The 17045-nt window shown below is 41.8% G+C and overlaps 1 protein-coding gene across 1 annotated transcript in view; it reads right to left on the bottom strand.

The window, feature by feature from the left end:
• The window catches only part of SRL (sarcalumenin), a 68993-nt gene that overhangs the window by 21047 nt on the left and 30901 nt on the right, over nt 1-17045 (bottom strand). The window contains exon 2 of the mRNA XM_044658058.1: nt 4389-5651. Coding sequence (XP_044513993.1) covers nt 4389-5651 — 1263 coding nt within the window. The remainder of the gene's footprint in view (nt 1-4388; nt 5652-17045) is intronic.

Here is a 17045-nt window from a genome sequence, read left to right on the forward strand (position 1 = left end):
CTCAGCCACTTCCCAGCTGTGTGACCCTGGGCAAGTCACTTGACCCCCATTGACCACCCTTACCACTCTTCCACCTATGAGACAATACACCGAAGTTAAGGATTTAAAAAAAAAAAACATACAAAGCTGCTTTGGCTCTACCTAGATCCTAAGAGATCATCACCAACTAAGGGGGCTACCCTGTAGAGCAGAGCCACCAAGAGCAATATTAGTGACTAGGATAAGATATGCCTGAGGAAAGTCACTTGAAATGCTTCAGTTCAGTTGGGGTGTCAGGGAAAAAGAGGACTACATCTGGGGAAAGACTGCATAGACCATGGGACACCAGAGGCTGATGCTTGGAAGACCTCCTAGGGTGGGGAGGACACAGGGAAAGGAGCAAAGTCTTGCCAGACCAGGAAGGAACCTGCTTAACCAGGAGGAAGAAGCCACTGTCTAGTAGCTTCTTTTTTTAACTAATCATTTTTCCTAATGAGGTACTAAGTTTGATTGTTTCTATGCTACTGAAGAACTTAAAGGGCTATCCTCACTCTGCTCTAAATTTCAACTCCTAGGAAAAAGGTCTGGTCATGCACCCATTCCTGATTACAGCTCTGCTGGAAAATATAACTTAAGAGGCAGCATGGTATAGTGGATAAAATCCTGGCTCAGGAAACCCTGGGTTCAAACTTGACTTGGTACTTTTTGGCTCAGGGAGACCTAATTTTCTTATCTGTAAAATGAAGTGTTTGGATGAGATGACCTCTAAGATACTTCATAGTTCTAAATCTTTGATCTGATAACTTCTGAGTGAGAGTCTGGGAGTTGAGGTCTATACCATCACAGTCACTTGCTGTAGCTAACTACAGTCTGCCTTGGAATCAAAGGAACCAAGACCCCTTAGTTCATGGATCAAGATTATAACCATAACCAGAGTTGTCTAGTCCATCATCCCACTTTGGGACAAAACTATACAGTTGACTGTCCTTCAGAAAAGGAGGTGTCACCTAAAATCTATCTTAACTCTATCCAACTACATATTAAAACCAGCTTCTTTTTCTTTTAAGTCAACGAAATTAGAGAACAGCTGTTGATCACCATCTGCACCACCTTCCTCCATATAATTTTTGCCTATTATTAACTGCCCACTTCCCCTCCCAGTCCTCCTTTACCTCCATCCTTCTCTTTCCCAAGCTAAACAATCCCTGTTTCTGCAGTAATGCATTTTCCCATCTGGATCTATTTTCTTTCTTTAAAATTCTTTGCCTCATACCACCTCACACCTTTCAGTTTGGCCAATATAACAATAAAGAAAAGTGATAAATTGTGGAGGGGTGTGGCAAAATTGGGACATTAATTCATTGTTGGTGGAGTTGTGAACTGATCCAACCATTCTGGAGGGCAATTTAGAACTACATCCAAAGGGCTATAAAACTATACATACCCTTTGTTCTAGTAATATCACTACTAGGTCTGAATCCCAAAGAGACAAAAAAAATGTTGTGGGGAAGGACTTTATTTGTGAAAAAATATTTATAGCAGTTCTTTTTGGGTGGCAAAGAATTGGAAATTGAGGGTATCTCCTTCAAATGGGGAATGGATGAACAAATTGTGGTATATGATGGTGACAGAATACTATTGTACAATAAGAAATTATGAACAGGATGGTTGCAGAAAAAGCTGGAAAGACCTCCATGAACTAATGCAGAGTGACATAAGTAGAACAGGAGAACATTGTACACAGTTACAGCAATATGGTATAATGATAAGCCATGAAAGACTTAGCTACTCTCAACAATGCAATGATCCAGGACAATTCTGAAGGACTCATGGCAAAGAATGCTATCCACCTCCAGAGAAAGAACTGTTGGAGTCAGAATATAGATCAAAGCATGCTATTTTTCACTTTAATTAATTTGTGTTTTTATTTGGGAGTTTGATTTTATATAGGTAGTCTCTTAAAACAATGAATAATATGGAAGTATGCTTTGCATGATGGTATATGTATAACCCAGATCAAATTGCTTACCATCTCCAGGAGTGGGGAGGGAACAGAGGGAAGGAGGCAATTCGGATCTTATAACTTCATATAATGTGTGTGGAAAATTGTTACTATATGTAATTATGAAAATAAAATATCTTTAAAAAATTATACTGACAGGGGGCAGCTGGATAGCTCAGTGGAGTGAGAGTCAGGCCTAGAGACAGGAGGTCCTAGGTTCAAACCCGGCCTCAGCCACTTCCCAGCTGTGTGACCCTGGGCAAGTCACTTGACCCCCATTGCCCACCCTTACCAATCTTCCACCTATGAGACAATACACCGAAGTACAAGGGTTAAAAAAAAATTTTTTTTTAAATTATACTGACAAGTAATCTGGGAGGAAAAAAATTTTTTAAGAAAAAAACAACTATATCTATGAAGCCTTCTCCTTTTCTCGGAGTTAGTTCTAGGCCAAGCTCTGACATGAAGAGTCTAGCTGTCTCTACTCCAATGGAACAAAAAAGTTTTTGTTTATTAAAAAAATTCTTTGCTTCAGGGAAGAAAATTTAAAACAGTTGTACTCCCCTAGGAAGAAGGCTGGGAATTTCAGAGACTCAGCAAAGAAGATCAGGACAAAAATGTGACTTGAAGAAGGAAAAGCCTTTTAGTGAGTGTTGAGGTCCAAAGTCCCATGGGTCAGACCTAGCCCTGATTCAGTAAACCAGTCCCTTTAATACTAACAGGGACATTCCTGCATAGGAACCAGCCCTAATCAATCCATGAACCAGACTTAAGGGAGGGAGGCTCCTAAGGAGCTGTCCTTAAGTACCTTCTGCCAAAAGAAGGGAAGGAAAGGGAAACAGCACTTTTGGTAGGCCTTTTGGTAAGCCATAACTTTCCAGAGCACACTTTTGCCTCCTCCTTTCTAGGGACCCTTTTTTCCCCTCCAAGTTTTACCCTTCCAGGGCTTCTCAAACTTTCCTGACAAAAGGAGCTATAGGAAAGTCAAGGCAGGAGAAGACACAGTACTTCAGTCATGGCTGGGGGGCTGTGCCTCCCTGTGGATGCAGCTGCCCTCCCAATCTCAGGAATCTTTCCTTTCCCTCTAAGATTTATACTCTCCCCACCCACATCCCCAGCCAGGCTCCTCAAATTTTCCTTCCTGTGAGAGCCTGGGGAGGTATAAAATTGGGGCCAAAATATACCCAAAAGGACCATGAGCAATCTCCCCCTCAGCTACTCAGCCTAAGTAATGAGACCGAGGTCCTCTGCTCCAGATGAGCAGGATTTCAATCTAGCTGAAAGAACACAGAACTTGGAAAATTCCAGACACCCGAGTTCTTAGTCCTGTCTGATACAGATAGGACTTCTGTTTTTTCCTCTGTAAAATGATGGAGACTAGATGAGATGGTCTCTCAAGTCCCTTCCAGCTCTAATATGATGAGTCTTCTGAGATCTGAGTTCCATGATGACCTCCTTTCACCCTCAGTTTCAGAGAGAAAGTTCCTTTTTCTCCCACTTAAAGACCTCAGTTTTCTCCCCTCTAAAATAAAGGAGTTGGAATAAATGATTTCTACAATCCCTTTCAGACCTAACATGATACTTTGAGAGCTGAGGGGCTGAATGTTTGGGGGTTGTTTGGGGGAGGTGGGATTATACCATCAAGCCCTCTTTTAATCCATTTGTCAAAAAAATTTCTTTTTCTCTGTTGGTTGTAAGATTTACAACTCCACCCCTACCCATTCCTAGAATTTAGAGGGGAGGTTTATGCCAAGTTTTAAAAAAACTGATCTTTGAACCTAGTTATCAAGAATACAATAATCAGAATAAGGATTGGCTATGATTTCATTGATATAAGAAATTCCCTCTTCCAAGGCAAGTAATTACCTTCCCTGTAATTTATAGTCCTAGTAAATTGCCCGGGATACTAAGAGGTTAAGTGGCTTACCCAGCATTACCTAACCTGTATGTGTTAGAGGTGATACAGATCTCCCTCACACCAAGGCCACTTCTCTATCCACTATGACAGTCTGCCTCTGTGGAAACTACTAGATGGTTTGTGTCCTGGGGGAAGGAGTGGCCTTGAGTTTTAGCAGGAATTCTGCTTTATTGCACTGTTCAAACCCTCTTACTCCCCATCAAAAGTAAGGGTGTCCTTCTTTCCTCCTGATTTAGGAGAAGTTTGTGAGGTTTGCCCCAGTTGCAAAAATTCCTATTTGAGGCTATGGGGAGCTTCATGTTAGCCTTCAGAGTCATGTAGCAGTGAAGACTCTCAGGGGACCTTACTCCCTCCACTCCTTTCTGCCTACAGGGCCAATAGCAAATGCCCACACAATAGGGAGGATTAGGACCCTATTTCAGCCTAGGAATACTAGGGCTTCCTCTCCTTAGGGGATAACTATCAGAATCCCCTCACCCTGACACCTGCCTGGAGAATCTGGACCTTCTGAATCTTCAGGAGCTGAAGCTGCCTCCTCTGGGCCCCGTTTGGCTTCTTCATCCTCATGGCTTGTGGCTCCTGGCTCTTCCTGGGCAGCCACAACTTCCTCAGAAACCTCTCCTTCTTCTTCTGAGCTGGCTTCCCCAGCATCTTCTTCAGACTTCTCATTAGACTGGTGTCCTTCCTCTTCCTCTTTTTGTTCCTCAGAAGATGCCTCCTCCAGCTCCTGGCTGGCTACCAGTGAAGTCTGACCTTCAGCAGAGAGCAACTCAGCCTCCTGCCCTGCGCCAGAGCTCTCAGTGTCTTCTGCCTTGCCACTGGCCTTGGCTGGGGCTGAGCTCTCTAAGTTCTGATCTTCCTCCAAGCTTCCCTGGGGTTCTCCCTGAGCCTCAGTCACTTCTGTCTCAGCCTCCAGTTCTTGCTCTCCTTTCCCAGATCCCTCTGCATCAGCCTCAGCCTTGGGTAACTCCTTTTCCTGTGTCATTTCTGCCTCCATACTTTCTGGGCCTTCTTGGTCTCCATTTTCTCTCATAGGATCCTGGTCATCCTCATGCTCTGAACTGGGAGAGGGCTCAGGTTCTGCTGCTGATGTTTCTTCTTCTCTTGGGACCTCTCCTATCTCTTTAATGGCCCCCTCTCCCCCTTCAGCTGGGCCTCCAGCCTCTCCTGCACTAGGAAATTCCGGGCCACCCTCCATCACAACCTCTCCATTCAGCGGACTATCCCCGACCCCTTCTTCTCTTTCTGAACTATCTCCCTCTATGAGTTCCTGCTGCTTCTCCTCCATGGGTCCTCCTTTTCCTTCTTCAGAGCTAGCCTCTGCCTCTTCCCCTCCTGCACCATCTCCCTCTATAAGTTCCTGCTGATTTTCCTCCAGAGAATCCCCTTTTCCTTCTTCAGGAAGAGCACCTGCTTCTGCAGGGGCTTCTTCTTCCCTTCCAGCTCCAGCCTCAGCAGCAGCTTCCCAAGGCAGAGCTGACTCTAAGACAGAGGTATTGGCTTCAGGATCAGAAGCTGGGCTGTGGTGGCTTTCAGCATCAGCAGGGGGCCCGGGCTCCCCCCCAGCCTCTCTCCTCTCCCAATTCTCAGCCTCACTGCCATCAGTATAATGGAGCTGCAGGTTCTTCTCTGGAGGGACTGGGTCTGCATAAAGTGCCCTCTCCTCCTCTAGACTTGGGTCTCCAGCTGAGAATTGATTCTCCAACAAATTGGCAACATCTTCTGTGCCACCCGAGGCAGGGACTTGCAGTTCTAAATGATTAGAACATTATCAGTCAGTTTCACAGGGTTGGCACTTGGTCTGCTCCTCAAAAAAGTCTAACTGTACTGAGCTCTCACCTTCAAGGGATGAGGAGCTAATTGGTATGCATAATACCCTAAGGTCTTACCCTGCTAGCTCATTTGATTCTCAAGACAACCTTTGAGATAGACAGAGCAGATATTATTAGACCCACTTTACAAGAGGTCAAAACTGAGGGGGAAAGGGGTTAAATAACTTGCCTAAGCCTTAATTGAATGTAAATTCCTTGCCAGCAAGGACAATTTTTTCAGGCTCCCCTCCCCTTATATTATGCCTTGCCTGTAATAGGCACTTAATGAATGTTGTCGAGTTGAATCGTGTGACGGAAGTGGGATTAAAACAAAGCTCTCTAACGCAGGGGTCTACCTCTTCCTCTATATTTAAAGAGACTTTCCATGAGATTCCTATGACTGTGTATGTACATGGAAATATGGATATGGCAAATTAATCAACCCTTTCTAAATGAGTTGTATGATTGGCTCAACACCAAACAGGTATTACTAAATGATTAATAGAGCATTCCACCCTGTAGATTTCTAGGCTCACTTGCCAGCTGGGAAGTGTGTGAGGCCAGATTTGAACCCAGGACCTCCCGTCTCTAGGCCTGACTCTCAATCCACTGGGCTACCCAGCTGCCCCCTGGCCAGTCTTTTAAAGGGATACTCTCTCTCTGGCCTCTAGACTTGCTGTAAAGGTGAAAGTGTAAGAAGAGTGATCAGAAAAAGATAAACAATATTTAGTCCCAGATTGATCTAGCTGTGGGGGGAATTTGGGTAGGAATGGCCAGTTACAATGAACAGAACCTCCCCAGCCTTGGAGTCCTTTTGAGCCTTGCTACTGGCCTTAGCTGGGGCTGAGCTCTCTAAGTTCTGATCTTCCCCCAAGCTTTCCCTGGGGTTCTCCCTAGGCCTCAGTCACTTCTGTTCCAACCTCCAGTTCTTGCTCTCCTTCCTTAGGCCTCCTTAGACCTGGCTGAAAGCAGCTGAAAGCAAACGTGCCTAGGCCTGCCTAAGGAAGTGAACTCTAGAGATCCCAGAACCTGAGTTGCTAAGACAGCATCTTGATTTCACTTCTCTCCACCATTTTCTATACTCAGAGAGGCATTTAGGGACAATTCTGGCTTTACTGGGATGAGAATGCTCTTCTCCTGAAGACAGAGTGACTCCTAAAATCTGGTATTCTCTAACTTGTCTCTTTAAACCTAGGGCACCAGAGACGAGGATCAAATCTGAAAACCTAAAGACAACCACTTGGAACTGGGATAGCCTGAAGCTGTTCAGAGGGAATAATTTTTCAATAGCCTCTTCAGGATCCAGGTTCTGGAAAAAAGGTTTTTGTTAACAATAATCTGACATAAAAAAAAGTATTTTTTACTTCCCCAAGGTCTTAGCCTTCATTCGTTCCTTAGATTCTCATCTAGAGAAAAGCAGGGGATTGTTTTCTCCATTGTACAACTGAGGCCCAGAGAGATGAAGGATTTCTCCAGTTCATACAGATATTTAGTGGCAGATTAAAAACTAGATTAGGTCTTCTGTCTCTGAGAATCAGTGCACTCTCCTCTGTAAGTCTATGGGTACCTCTATCCCCTTTAAGCATCCAAACCTACGTGGTATTTAATGTCCTTAAGTCCTAGGGTATCCCATTTGAATCTCAGTGCCCTCAGATTGCTCCCTAATCCTTCCCTACCATTAAATCTTACCTGTCCCAAGTCCTAGTCCTCCAAGAAATAAACTAAGCCACATTAAGGTGTTAATGGGTGCCTATGGCTTAATGTCTAACCCTCCTGGATCACAAGAATCATAGAATCATAGAATGTCAAAGCTAGAAGGAACCTTAGGGACTAGCCATCCCAGCCCTACTTTACAGATTCAGAAATAGTCCGAGATAGTCAAGATATGTACTCATCTTAACAGGGGGCTTCAGGAAACAAAATCCCTCCAAAAAAGGAACCATAATGGTGGAGACGGCTGGCACACTAGCAAGTAAGAAGAATTGAGGGAGTGGGGGAATGGAGGAAGAGTTTTGAACTGCCAGATCTCTCTCCAATCTGTTTTCATTGTACTTTTTACTCTTCTTATGCATTTATCACATTCTATTTAGAATTCTATTTCCTCAGGTATGTTTCTAATCACCTCCACTGGATAATAAACTCTCTGAGAATGAGGATTTTGTCTTATGTAGCTTTGGGATGGAGAGAATGGAGAGAGAGTTTTGATCAGCCAGAGAGAAAAGAGGGGCTTTTGGTTCTCCCCATATCCTACCACAAACGTTGTAACTATTCAACTACATGTAGGCCAGCCCTTTCTGGGACAGGGTTGCTGATCCTTTTGCCTTCATCTCCAATTTTCATGTGACCTAGCATGAACTCCCCAGGGGAGTTCTTGGTTGAGAAAGCAGCAATATGAATTAGAACAAAATATATTAGACTGAGGTTCAGGAGACTTGGGCTCTAATGGTGTCTCTCTCACTAATTCCGTGTAAAATCAAAAACAGCTAGATTCAGATCCTGCTTACTTACTTCAGATCCTTACTAGCTGCATGATCCTGAACAAGTCACCTAACTTCACTGGGTCCCAGTTTCCTCTTCTGTAAAGTGAGAGGGTCAGATTCAATGACCTTTAAGGTCCCTTCTAGCTCTAAATACATGATCCTATTGCCTCTCTAGGCCCAAGTTTCCTCAATTATATAAAAAAAAAAAGAGGGGTTGATCTACAAGGTCTTTTCTAGCTCTATAATTCTAAGACCCTAACTAAACTCCATTGCCCCTGATCAGCCAGAGGGAAGGATGTAAAAAGAGAGGAACTGAGAATGAGGCAATGGAAAATGGCAGGCCTCCCTCTTGATTTCCATGCATCTGGTTTGCCTAGGGGCCAGAGAAGCAGGAGGAAAGCCAAACTTTATTTATGCCATAGTTCTAGAGTAGCAAGTACTGGCATCATGCAGACTGCTCCCTTATACATTTGTCTCTGGAAGCCAGTCCTATTTAGTAATTCATTTGTTAAGCCCCTCCTGTGTACAATGCATAACAACAGGCACAGCCACAGATCCAAAGCTACAAATGATGAAATCCTCATTCTCAGAGAATTTACTCTCCAGTGGAGGTGATCAGACACATACTTAATATGGAATAAGGAAATAGAATTCTACATAGAATATGATAAATGCATAAGAAGAATAAAGAGTGCTATGATAACAGATCAGGGAAAGATCAGAGCAGTAGTATTGTGGGAAAGTTTAAAGGGCACTAACTCTTGAGTTAGAGGTACTAGGTTCCAACCTACAACCTTCTCTCTGAATGACCTCAGACAGCTTACTTCACTTCACCTCCTTAGACCTCAGTTTCCTCATCAATAAAATAAGGGGAGTTGACTATATGGCCTCTAAACTTTGATTCTTTGATTCTTGTAACCCTGATTTTCAAAGGCTTAGACATGAGAAAGCATAGGACCTCTCTGGGATAGTCAAGTTTGACTACAGCATAGAGCTTATGTAAAGGAAAAGTTAAGCTGAATGGAGAGAGCAGATAGAAATCATGGAGGGTCTCGAATGCCAGGTTAAGACATTTAAAGATGGCCTGTCTTTCCGAAGGGCTCCAGTGGTCTCCTTAGTCTGGCTACATAGGAATGTGGTAACTACCTGTGAATATCCTAGGACAATGATGGAGAAACTTTTAGGGACCCATGCCAGGCCCCATCCCATCCCCCCACTATGTTGGGGGGGGTGCTGCCCCCCCACAGCTGCTCCTGCTGCCATGGGGACCCGCTTCTGTATCCAGTCTCCCAGAGCTGCCTATTAGGCTGCGACCCTCATAGGAATGGGAGCAGGGGGCAGAGGGAGTGTGGTCTGTCTTTGGGGGGTGACAGCAGACTGGCTGCTGGGGTGGGGAAGAAAAGAAGAAAGTGGAGATCTTTTAGGAAGTGGGACTGGGCTGGGTGGTGGGAGAGGAGTACCCCACCACCCTCCAGCAGGCCCTAGTCCTAGACAGGGGAGTGAGAAAGGGAGGGGAGTGGCCTGAGTGCTCAGCTCAGGGAGGGAGTAATCACCGAGGGGCAGGGAGGCGTGGTGGAGAGGGGGAAGAGAGCAACTGCCCGGAGGGGGGTGCTGGTGTGGCCACAGAGAGGTCTCTGCGCATCATCTTTGTCACCATCATGGTCCTAGGATGACTGGAAAAACTCCTTCTCCGGATGTACTGGTCCTCACCTTAGGAAAGCCCAAAATCAAGTTGGGCAAGGCAGAAGGGAATAGTTTCTACAAAGAGCCCCTCAAAACTTAAGGACAACTCCTTATCTCCTAAACTAGGTTCCCCTTGAAGGTTCAAAGATAATTTTTATGGGAGATGGGGAAGGTAAATATGGTTAGATTATAGGGATTAGATCTCTAATCAGCCCTATCAGTTCTTAAACATTTTCATAAATCACTTGGCGGAAAGCATACATTAATGTGCTTGCCAAATTTGCAAAGAACACAAAACTAGGATGGATAAGCTGATACCCTACATGACAGAGTTAAGATCCAAAAAGATCTTAACAAGCTAGGAAATTGGATTAAATATAATAAGATGAAATTTAGTAGAAGCAAATATGGAATTTTGCAACTTCACATAAAAGAAACATTGCTAGACAGCAGGTCATCTAAAAAAGATCTGAGGATTATAGTGACCTCAAGCTCAACATGTTAGTGGTAGCTATGGTAGCCAAGAAAGTTAATGCAATCTTGGGCTGCATTAATAGAGACAGTGTCTATGACTAAGAAGACAGAAATCCTAAAATATTTTGTTTTGCTCAGTCCACATTTGGAATACTAAGTTCAGTTCTGGATACCACGTTTTAGGAAGGATATTGATAAGCTAGAAGAGGGTGACCAAGATAGTATAAAGTCTCTGACTCCCTTGTCATAGTAAGGTTTGGTGGGAGGAACAAGGAATGCTTAATTTAAAGAAGAGAAGATTTGGGAGAAACATGATAGCTGTCTTCAAGTAAAGAGATGCCATATGGAGTAGGGATTAGACATGTTCTTCTTGGCTCTAAAGGCCAAAACTAGGAGCAATAGGAGAAAGCTGTGAAGATGCTGGTTTAATCTTTTAAATTTCTTTACATTCTTATTATATTTTATTTATTTCTCTAAATATTTCCCAATTACAGGTAAAAAAATATTTTTTAACATTCATTCAGTTTAGTCTTGCTATAAGGGAAGCATCCTAACAGTTGTGCTATAACCCAAAGTAGCATGGACTTTTTTAGAAGGGTAGAGACTTCAAGCAAAGACTAGATGACTACTTACCAGATAAATTGTAGAAGAGATTCTTGCTTAGGTATGGTTTGGACTAGATAGCCTGTGAGGTCTCTTCTAACTCTGAAATATTGCCTATTCTGTTCATCCTTGCCTTGTCTACTTCATGGAAAGTTTATAATGATGAAATGAGAAGGTACAGATGAAAAAACTTTGAAAAATATAAATTCGGCACAAATATGTTAGGCACTATAATAGTAAAAAGGAATTAGAGTTAAGAAACTGGAGTTTAAGCTTTGACTCTGCTACATGCTAGCTGGGTAACCTTAAGCAAATGAGTTAACCTCCTTTCTAAGCCTCAATTTCCTCATCTTTAAAAAGGATAGGGTTGAATTAGGTCCCTTCCAACTCCAACATTCTGTGTTCCTATAAATATAAGTATATAATTTATAAATGTAATAAATATATATATATATATATAAACCACATAGCAGCTGACCTAGTATAGCAAATATCAGCCCTACACACCTCTCAAGGATTAATATGGCAGGATCAAATTATATTTTACATATGAAAATGCTTTGAAAACTAAAAAAAAGAAGCAGTATAAGGCAGTGGGGAGAACATTGGGCTTAAAATTAGGCTTCATAACAACCGTGGGAGGTAGGTATTATAATCCCCATTATACATATAAGGAAACTGAGACAGGTAGAGGTTAAATGACTTGACCAAGGTCTCATAGATAAAGAAATAGCTGAGGCTGGATTTGAATTCAGGTTTCCCAACTCCATCCCAGCATTCTTTATCTACAGCACCATCTCATTGCCTCAAGAGAAACTCCTATTACCTACTTTACCAGCTTATATGATGATAGAATGAAATTATGTAAATAAAAGGCTTTGTAAGCCTTAAAACACTATGTAAGTTTAAGTTATTTTTAAGAAAGCAGTATCGGTGTAAAGGATTTTTATTCTTCCAATCCAAAGATTTTGCTTTCCAGATGGTAATTAAGATGTAGTATCTCCAACATATAACAATATTGATAGATGGGAAGATAGATAGAGACTGTGATATTGGAAATTTGGGGGGTCCTTGAACTAATTTTGAGGTCCCTGATCTAAACTTCCTGTGAATGTTTAGGGCTCTTTCGAACTACATTTCCCATGATCCAACTGGCTTCCTGTCTTACATGGTGATGCAAGACAGTTACGTAATAATGTAAACAGAAGGATAAATAGTGAGTGTCTGGGTTGGTACTTCCTCTTTTCTGACTTTGGGAGCAGGAGTCAAGATGGGAGGAGGAGGCAACAGGATGCATGCAACTTTCAAACTGACTCTTAATAGGCATGTGGCTTTATTTTTCTAATGGATACCAATAAATCCTTTAAAACCATAATATTTTAAATCTATCTTTTTATATCCATTTTATTTCTTACAAGACATAGATTAGATGTAATATAAGCTCCTTGAGGGCAGAGGCTATTTTAGTTTCATATCCTGGAAGTGATTTATCACAATGTTTGGCATATAGTGGGCATATAATAAATGCTCACTGATTAATTGATAATAATAGATGTTTAGATAGTACATTAAAGTTTGCAAAGCACTTTTACACACATCTCATTTGAGCCTCAAAGCAAACCTATGAGGTAGACACTAAAAGTATTACCGTTTTACAGATGAAAAAACTAAAGTTCAGAAAGGTTAAAGTTAAACTCTCAGTCACACAGCTAGAAAGTATCAGAAAATGTTTGAACCCAAGTCTCCCTGATTTCAAGTGCAGCACTCTATCTATACACCAGACCCCTGGGGAGGGGAATCCTGACTTTCACAGTGCCATAGAAGGTGACTGAGGGACTTTAAAGTTTTTCTTTCTTGAGACTTAAATATATGGTGCTGAGCCACCCCTGACCTTTGGCCAACTAATATATAGTAAAATGAACTGAGGCTTTAGGTAAATATTCCAACCAAGAACCTTTCTTCTAGAGATTCAAATATGGCCTACAGCTTTGAAGGAGACACCAGAAGGCACACCAGACCTCTGACTAAAAGGCCTTTGGGCCCTCTGTTCTTAGCAAAGGGTTGTGCCATTGAGCCATTTCTCCCCTGGGATCCCTTTAATAATCCAAAGACTTCAGAAGTCTCAAACAAAATTTAATAAAGTTAAATTGAACCCAAGAGATACTGGGAAGTGACTGGAGGTGATGAGAATGAGAATAGGAAGGAGGGGGTTATAGCGCACTCTATCTCTCTCTGGATTCTTCCGTCTGCCCCTAAGGGAGTGTGCAGAAGGGGCAGAGGTGGGAGCAGGGGAAAGATGACACCATGGGTGCAATGATTCCATTGTAAGATGAGACCTGGTCTATCCCCAGGACGTGGAGTCCCAGTACTGTATGTGCTGCTGCCAAGGCAGCCAGCCGGCCCCTTGACAGCAGCAGGCACTTACATCAGGGCACATGCTTCGGCAGGGCCCCAGCCCCAGCCCTGGGGACAATGGGAAAATCAGTGTGCCAGGACAAATTGGTACAGCCTCCCCACTCACCCTGTAGGCAGCCGCCCAAAACCACAGGACTGTGTGGGCCATTTTTGTATTTCTCTGTTCACATCCCCACTTTGGCACCAATCTCCTTTTGGGAGATCCCCTTTCAATTCCTATACTCAAGTTCCTCCTTCCCTTATGGCCCACAGCATCTGTGGCACCTCTAAGCTCCTATTCTTTTCTCTTCTTTTTTCCATAAATGATTCCATCTTGAATTTACCCTTAATACTTTTCAAAACCATAAAATGTTAGTATTGGAAAGAATCCTGAAAACAACTAATCTAACATCTAAGTTTTAAACATGAGTAAACTGAGGTCCAGAGAGGGGAAATAATTAAGTTAAAGCTACATGACTTATTAATTACAGAGGCAAAAAATCTAGAAGCCATGTTTTCCATCTCCTAGTATAGTACTTTTTTTTCTTAAACCTTTACTTTCTTTTTTAGTAACGACTCTAAGACAGAAGAGTGGCAAGAACTAGGCAAACTGGGCTAGGTGGTTTGCCTGTAGTCACACAGCTAAAAAATGTCTGAGGTCATATTTGAACCCAGGACCCTCCTGACCATCAATCCACTGAGCCACCTAGATGTCTCTCCTAGTATAGTTCTTTCCATTATTTTACATTACACATGCCTTTTCCTTGTAGAAAGGTACAGTGGAAAGAAGGCCAATCTGGAGTCAAAAGCCTTGAGCTAGAGGATTGACTCAGGCACTTACTGGCTAGGTGTGGATAATAATAGCAAATCATTTATTTCTTTGAGCTTCAGTTTCCTCATCTAGAAAATGAGGATAGTAATACTCCCTGACCCACAGAGGGTGGTGGTTGAGGTTTGTGACCCTTAAAACACTATAGAAATGTAAGCTATGAAAGTTTTTATGTGTAAGGGTGTGCCCCTTTCATACTGGTAAATTCAAAAGATGAAAGAGGCAAGTAATAGAGACAATGAAATTAAAAGTGGATTTTTTTCAGATCTGGGTGAATCATTTTGCAGTTTGTAAAAAATATGAAACTTTGAATTAGCTCTTTTGTACTTTGTAAAGTTTGTGAGACTTTGAGTGGCTCATTTGCGTATGAAAGTCAAGGAAAATCTTGGGCTAGCCATAGATAGTTAACTTGTCTCTATGGAATAGTTCCCTCTCTACTTTTTCCCTGCATGCTAATCTGCTTGGACCATCAGGAACTTTTTGGTAATTGATTATTGGGCAGTTGGTCATTGCCTAGTTGTGACCTAGCCTAAAGAGATGAAGAGTTGGAAAATGTATTGTATAGTCACCATAAGTGAGAGTGTCATGTCTCACAAAGTTGGTGCCAACAGGAGGAGGGGTAGGAGAAGAGGAGAGAAAGAACTTGAATCATGTAACCATGGAAAAATAGCATCAATTAATTAATTAATTAATTGAAATTTTTTTACCAAAAAAAAAAAAGTTGGAGCCAAAGGACCCCTCTTTCCTATTTCCTGCCTGGAAAATAGCAAGCCTTAGGCAGAGGCTCTGAGGAAACAGAAATGAGGAGGTTTCTTTGAGTCCTAGGGAAAAGGTCTCTGCTTTTCTGAAGGAGCATAGCGGTACCCTAGACAAGAATTGCAACTCTTTTGAAGCTAGAGGTATGAAAGGACACAAAAACTATGCATAATGTGTTGAAATTTTGAATTGCCTGGGCCATATGTGTTTTGTACACAAATGCCTTACAAGCACTGTACTTGAAGTTTTGGCCACTTTCCCCCTGGACATAGTGTACATTTGTGGGATGGTGTTTTTTAGGTTTATCAAAAAAATGTTTTGATAATTATATCATTCTTGCTAGTCCTTTGGAATGCCTTTGCTAGGAGTGCATTGAATCTACTGCATGATTGTTAATAGAAAGCACACCAATAGGAGCTCATGAGCTATAATTTTTGTATTGCTGTAGGATACAGCCTTGAGTCCTAGGAGTAATCACCCATCTGGGGACCTATCCATAAGTAGAAGTTGGGAAAGTATAGGGGTGCTATACAATAATAATAATTGTACACATAATAATATGCACAAAAATGTAATGTATTATCATGCAGACTTAAGAGCATAATTTTGTCTGAGTTGGGCTTCCAACAGTGGAGATAGACTTCCATTGAGTGTTCTATATACTCTTATCCAGGCCTCGAATGTGACAAATAGCACATATGCTTACAAGACAGCTGGTGGATGCCAAGGGTATAGTTAGCATGAAACAGAATATAGCTACCTGACTCGGAAGGGACCATGCCTATGACCTTGTCTTCATTAGCAACAAATATTAACCCTGTATTACTAACAGATCTCCATCAGCCCTTACCCACAAGAAGGATAGAAAAGCAAGGAGGTAGCACCCTAGTGTTCTGACTGAGCTGGAGTTCTTGGGTCCTAATTTTTTGTTGGTTGGAGGTTGATACAGAAGACAAAGGAACTCAGTTCAGAGCCTCAAATCCTCATAATAAAAAATAGTTCACACTTAATATAGAGCTTTCCTTCATTTCTTATCATCTCCACTTTGCAAATGAGGAAACTAAGGTTCATAGTTGAACTTGACCAAAGCCAGCAAGTAAATGAAGGTGCCAGTACTAAAACCCAGGTCTTCTATCGACAAGTCCAGTGTACTTTCCAGTATATTAGTAGCATCTTTCATATGTTTATGCAGTTAAATCCCCATCAGTATGAATAAGGACCCTTGAAGTAGTCTTAAAGTAGTTGCATTATTAAAATTTGCAATATATATTTCTATTGGATTGGAACATATTTTACACAAAATTATAATTTTTAATAATGTGACCACTTTCTGGAATTTGTTATTTGCACTAATCCCAGTTAATAGGCCCTAGTTGTATAAGTTTTATTTTAACCTGTATTCCTCACCTCTTATGCCTTCCTGTAATGACCCTACAGCCTCTAAATTCAATGCCTTCTCTTTTGACTTATCCCTTTTATTCCTTATCTCTTTTTCTTCCAACCCTCATTTCTATCTCTTTAATATACTTATTCAATTAAGTCTATAGGCATGGGGATATTTTTGTTTTTCACAAGTACAAGAATAAAAATAATGTATACCAGCAACAGAACCAGGGTTCCTAAAGCAATCATTTCCATTTCCTTCCTTGAAAACATCTGTCCAAAAGGTAAGGCTACCACTGTACCCAGTTTCCAGAGAAATCACAAGTCATTCATAAGTCAGGCACTCTGGCCAGATTCTTTGACATCTTATAGAGAGCATGCAGCTGGGAGCATTTAAGGAAGTGATAGTAAGTAGTGAATCACAGCTATTGCACAGATTTCTTCCTTTCTCTGAACAGTTCTTAGAATCCCGAGTTTCCTTCAAAAATCAGCTCAAAAGCTACCTCCCATATAAAGCTTTTCCTGATGTACCTGCCAAAATAAAAACCTTATATTTATATTGTATATGTTTTGTATCAGCCAATCAGTCAACAAATATTTATTAGGCTCCTACTATGTGCAGGCATTGTTAGAACATATGTGTGTACATGTTCATTTCCCCAGTAGAATATAAGTTTTTTAGGGTAGGGACTATTTTATTTTTATCTTTGCACTCCTACAGCCTAGCACAGTG

This window comes from Gracilinanus agilis, chromosome 1 (genome assembly GCF_016433145.1).
Source record: "Gracilinanus agilis isolate LMUSP501 chromosome 1, AgileGrace, whole genome shotgun sequence".
Lineage (NCBI taxonomy): Eukaryota > Metazoa > Chordata > Mammalia > Didelphimorphia > Didelphidae > Gracilinanus > Gracilinanus agilis.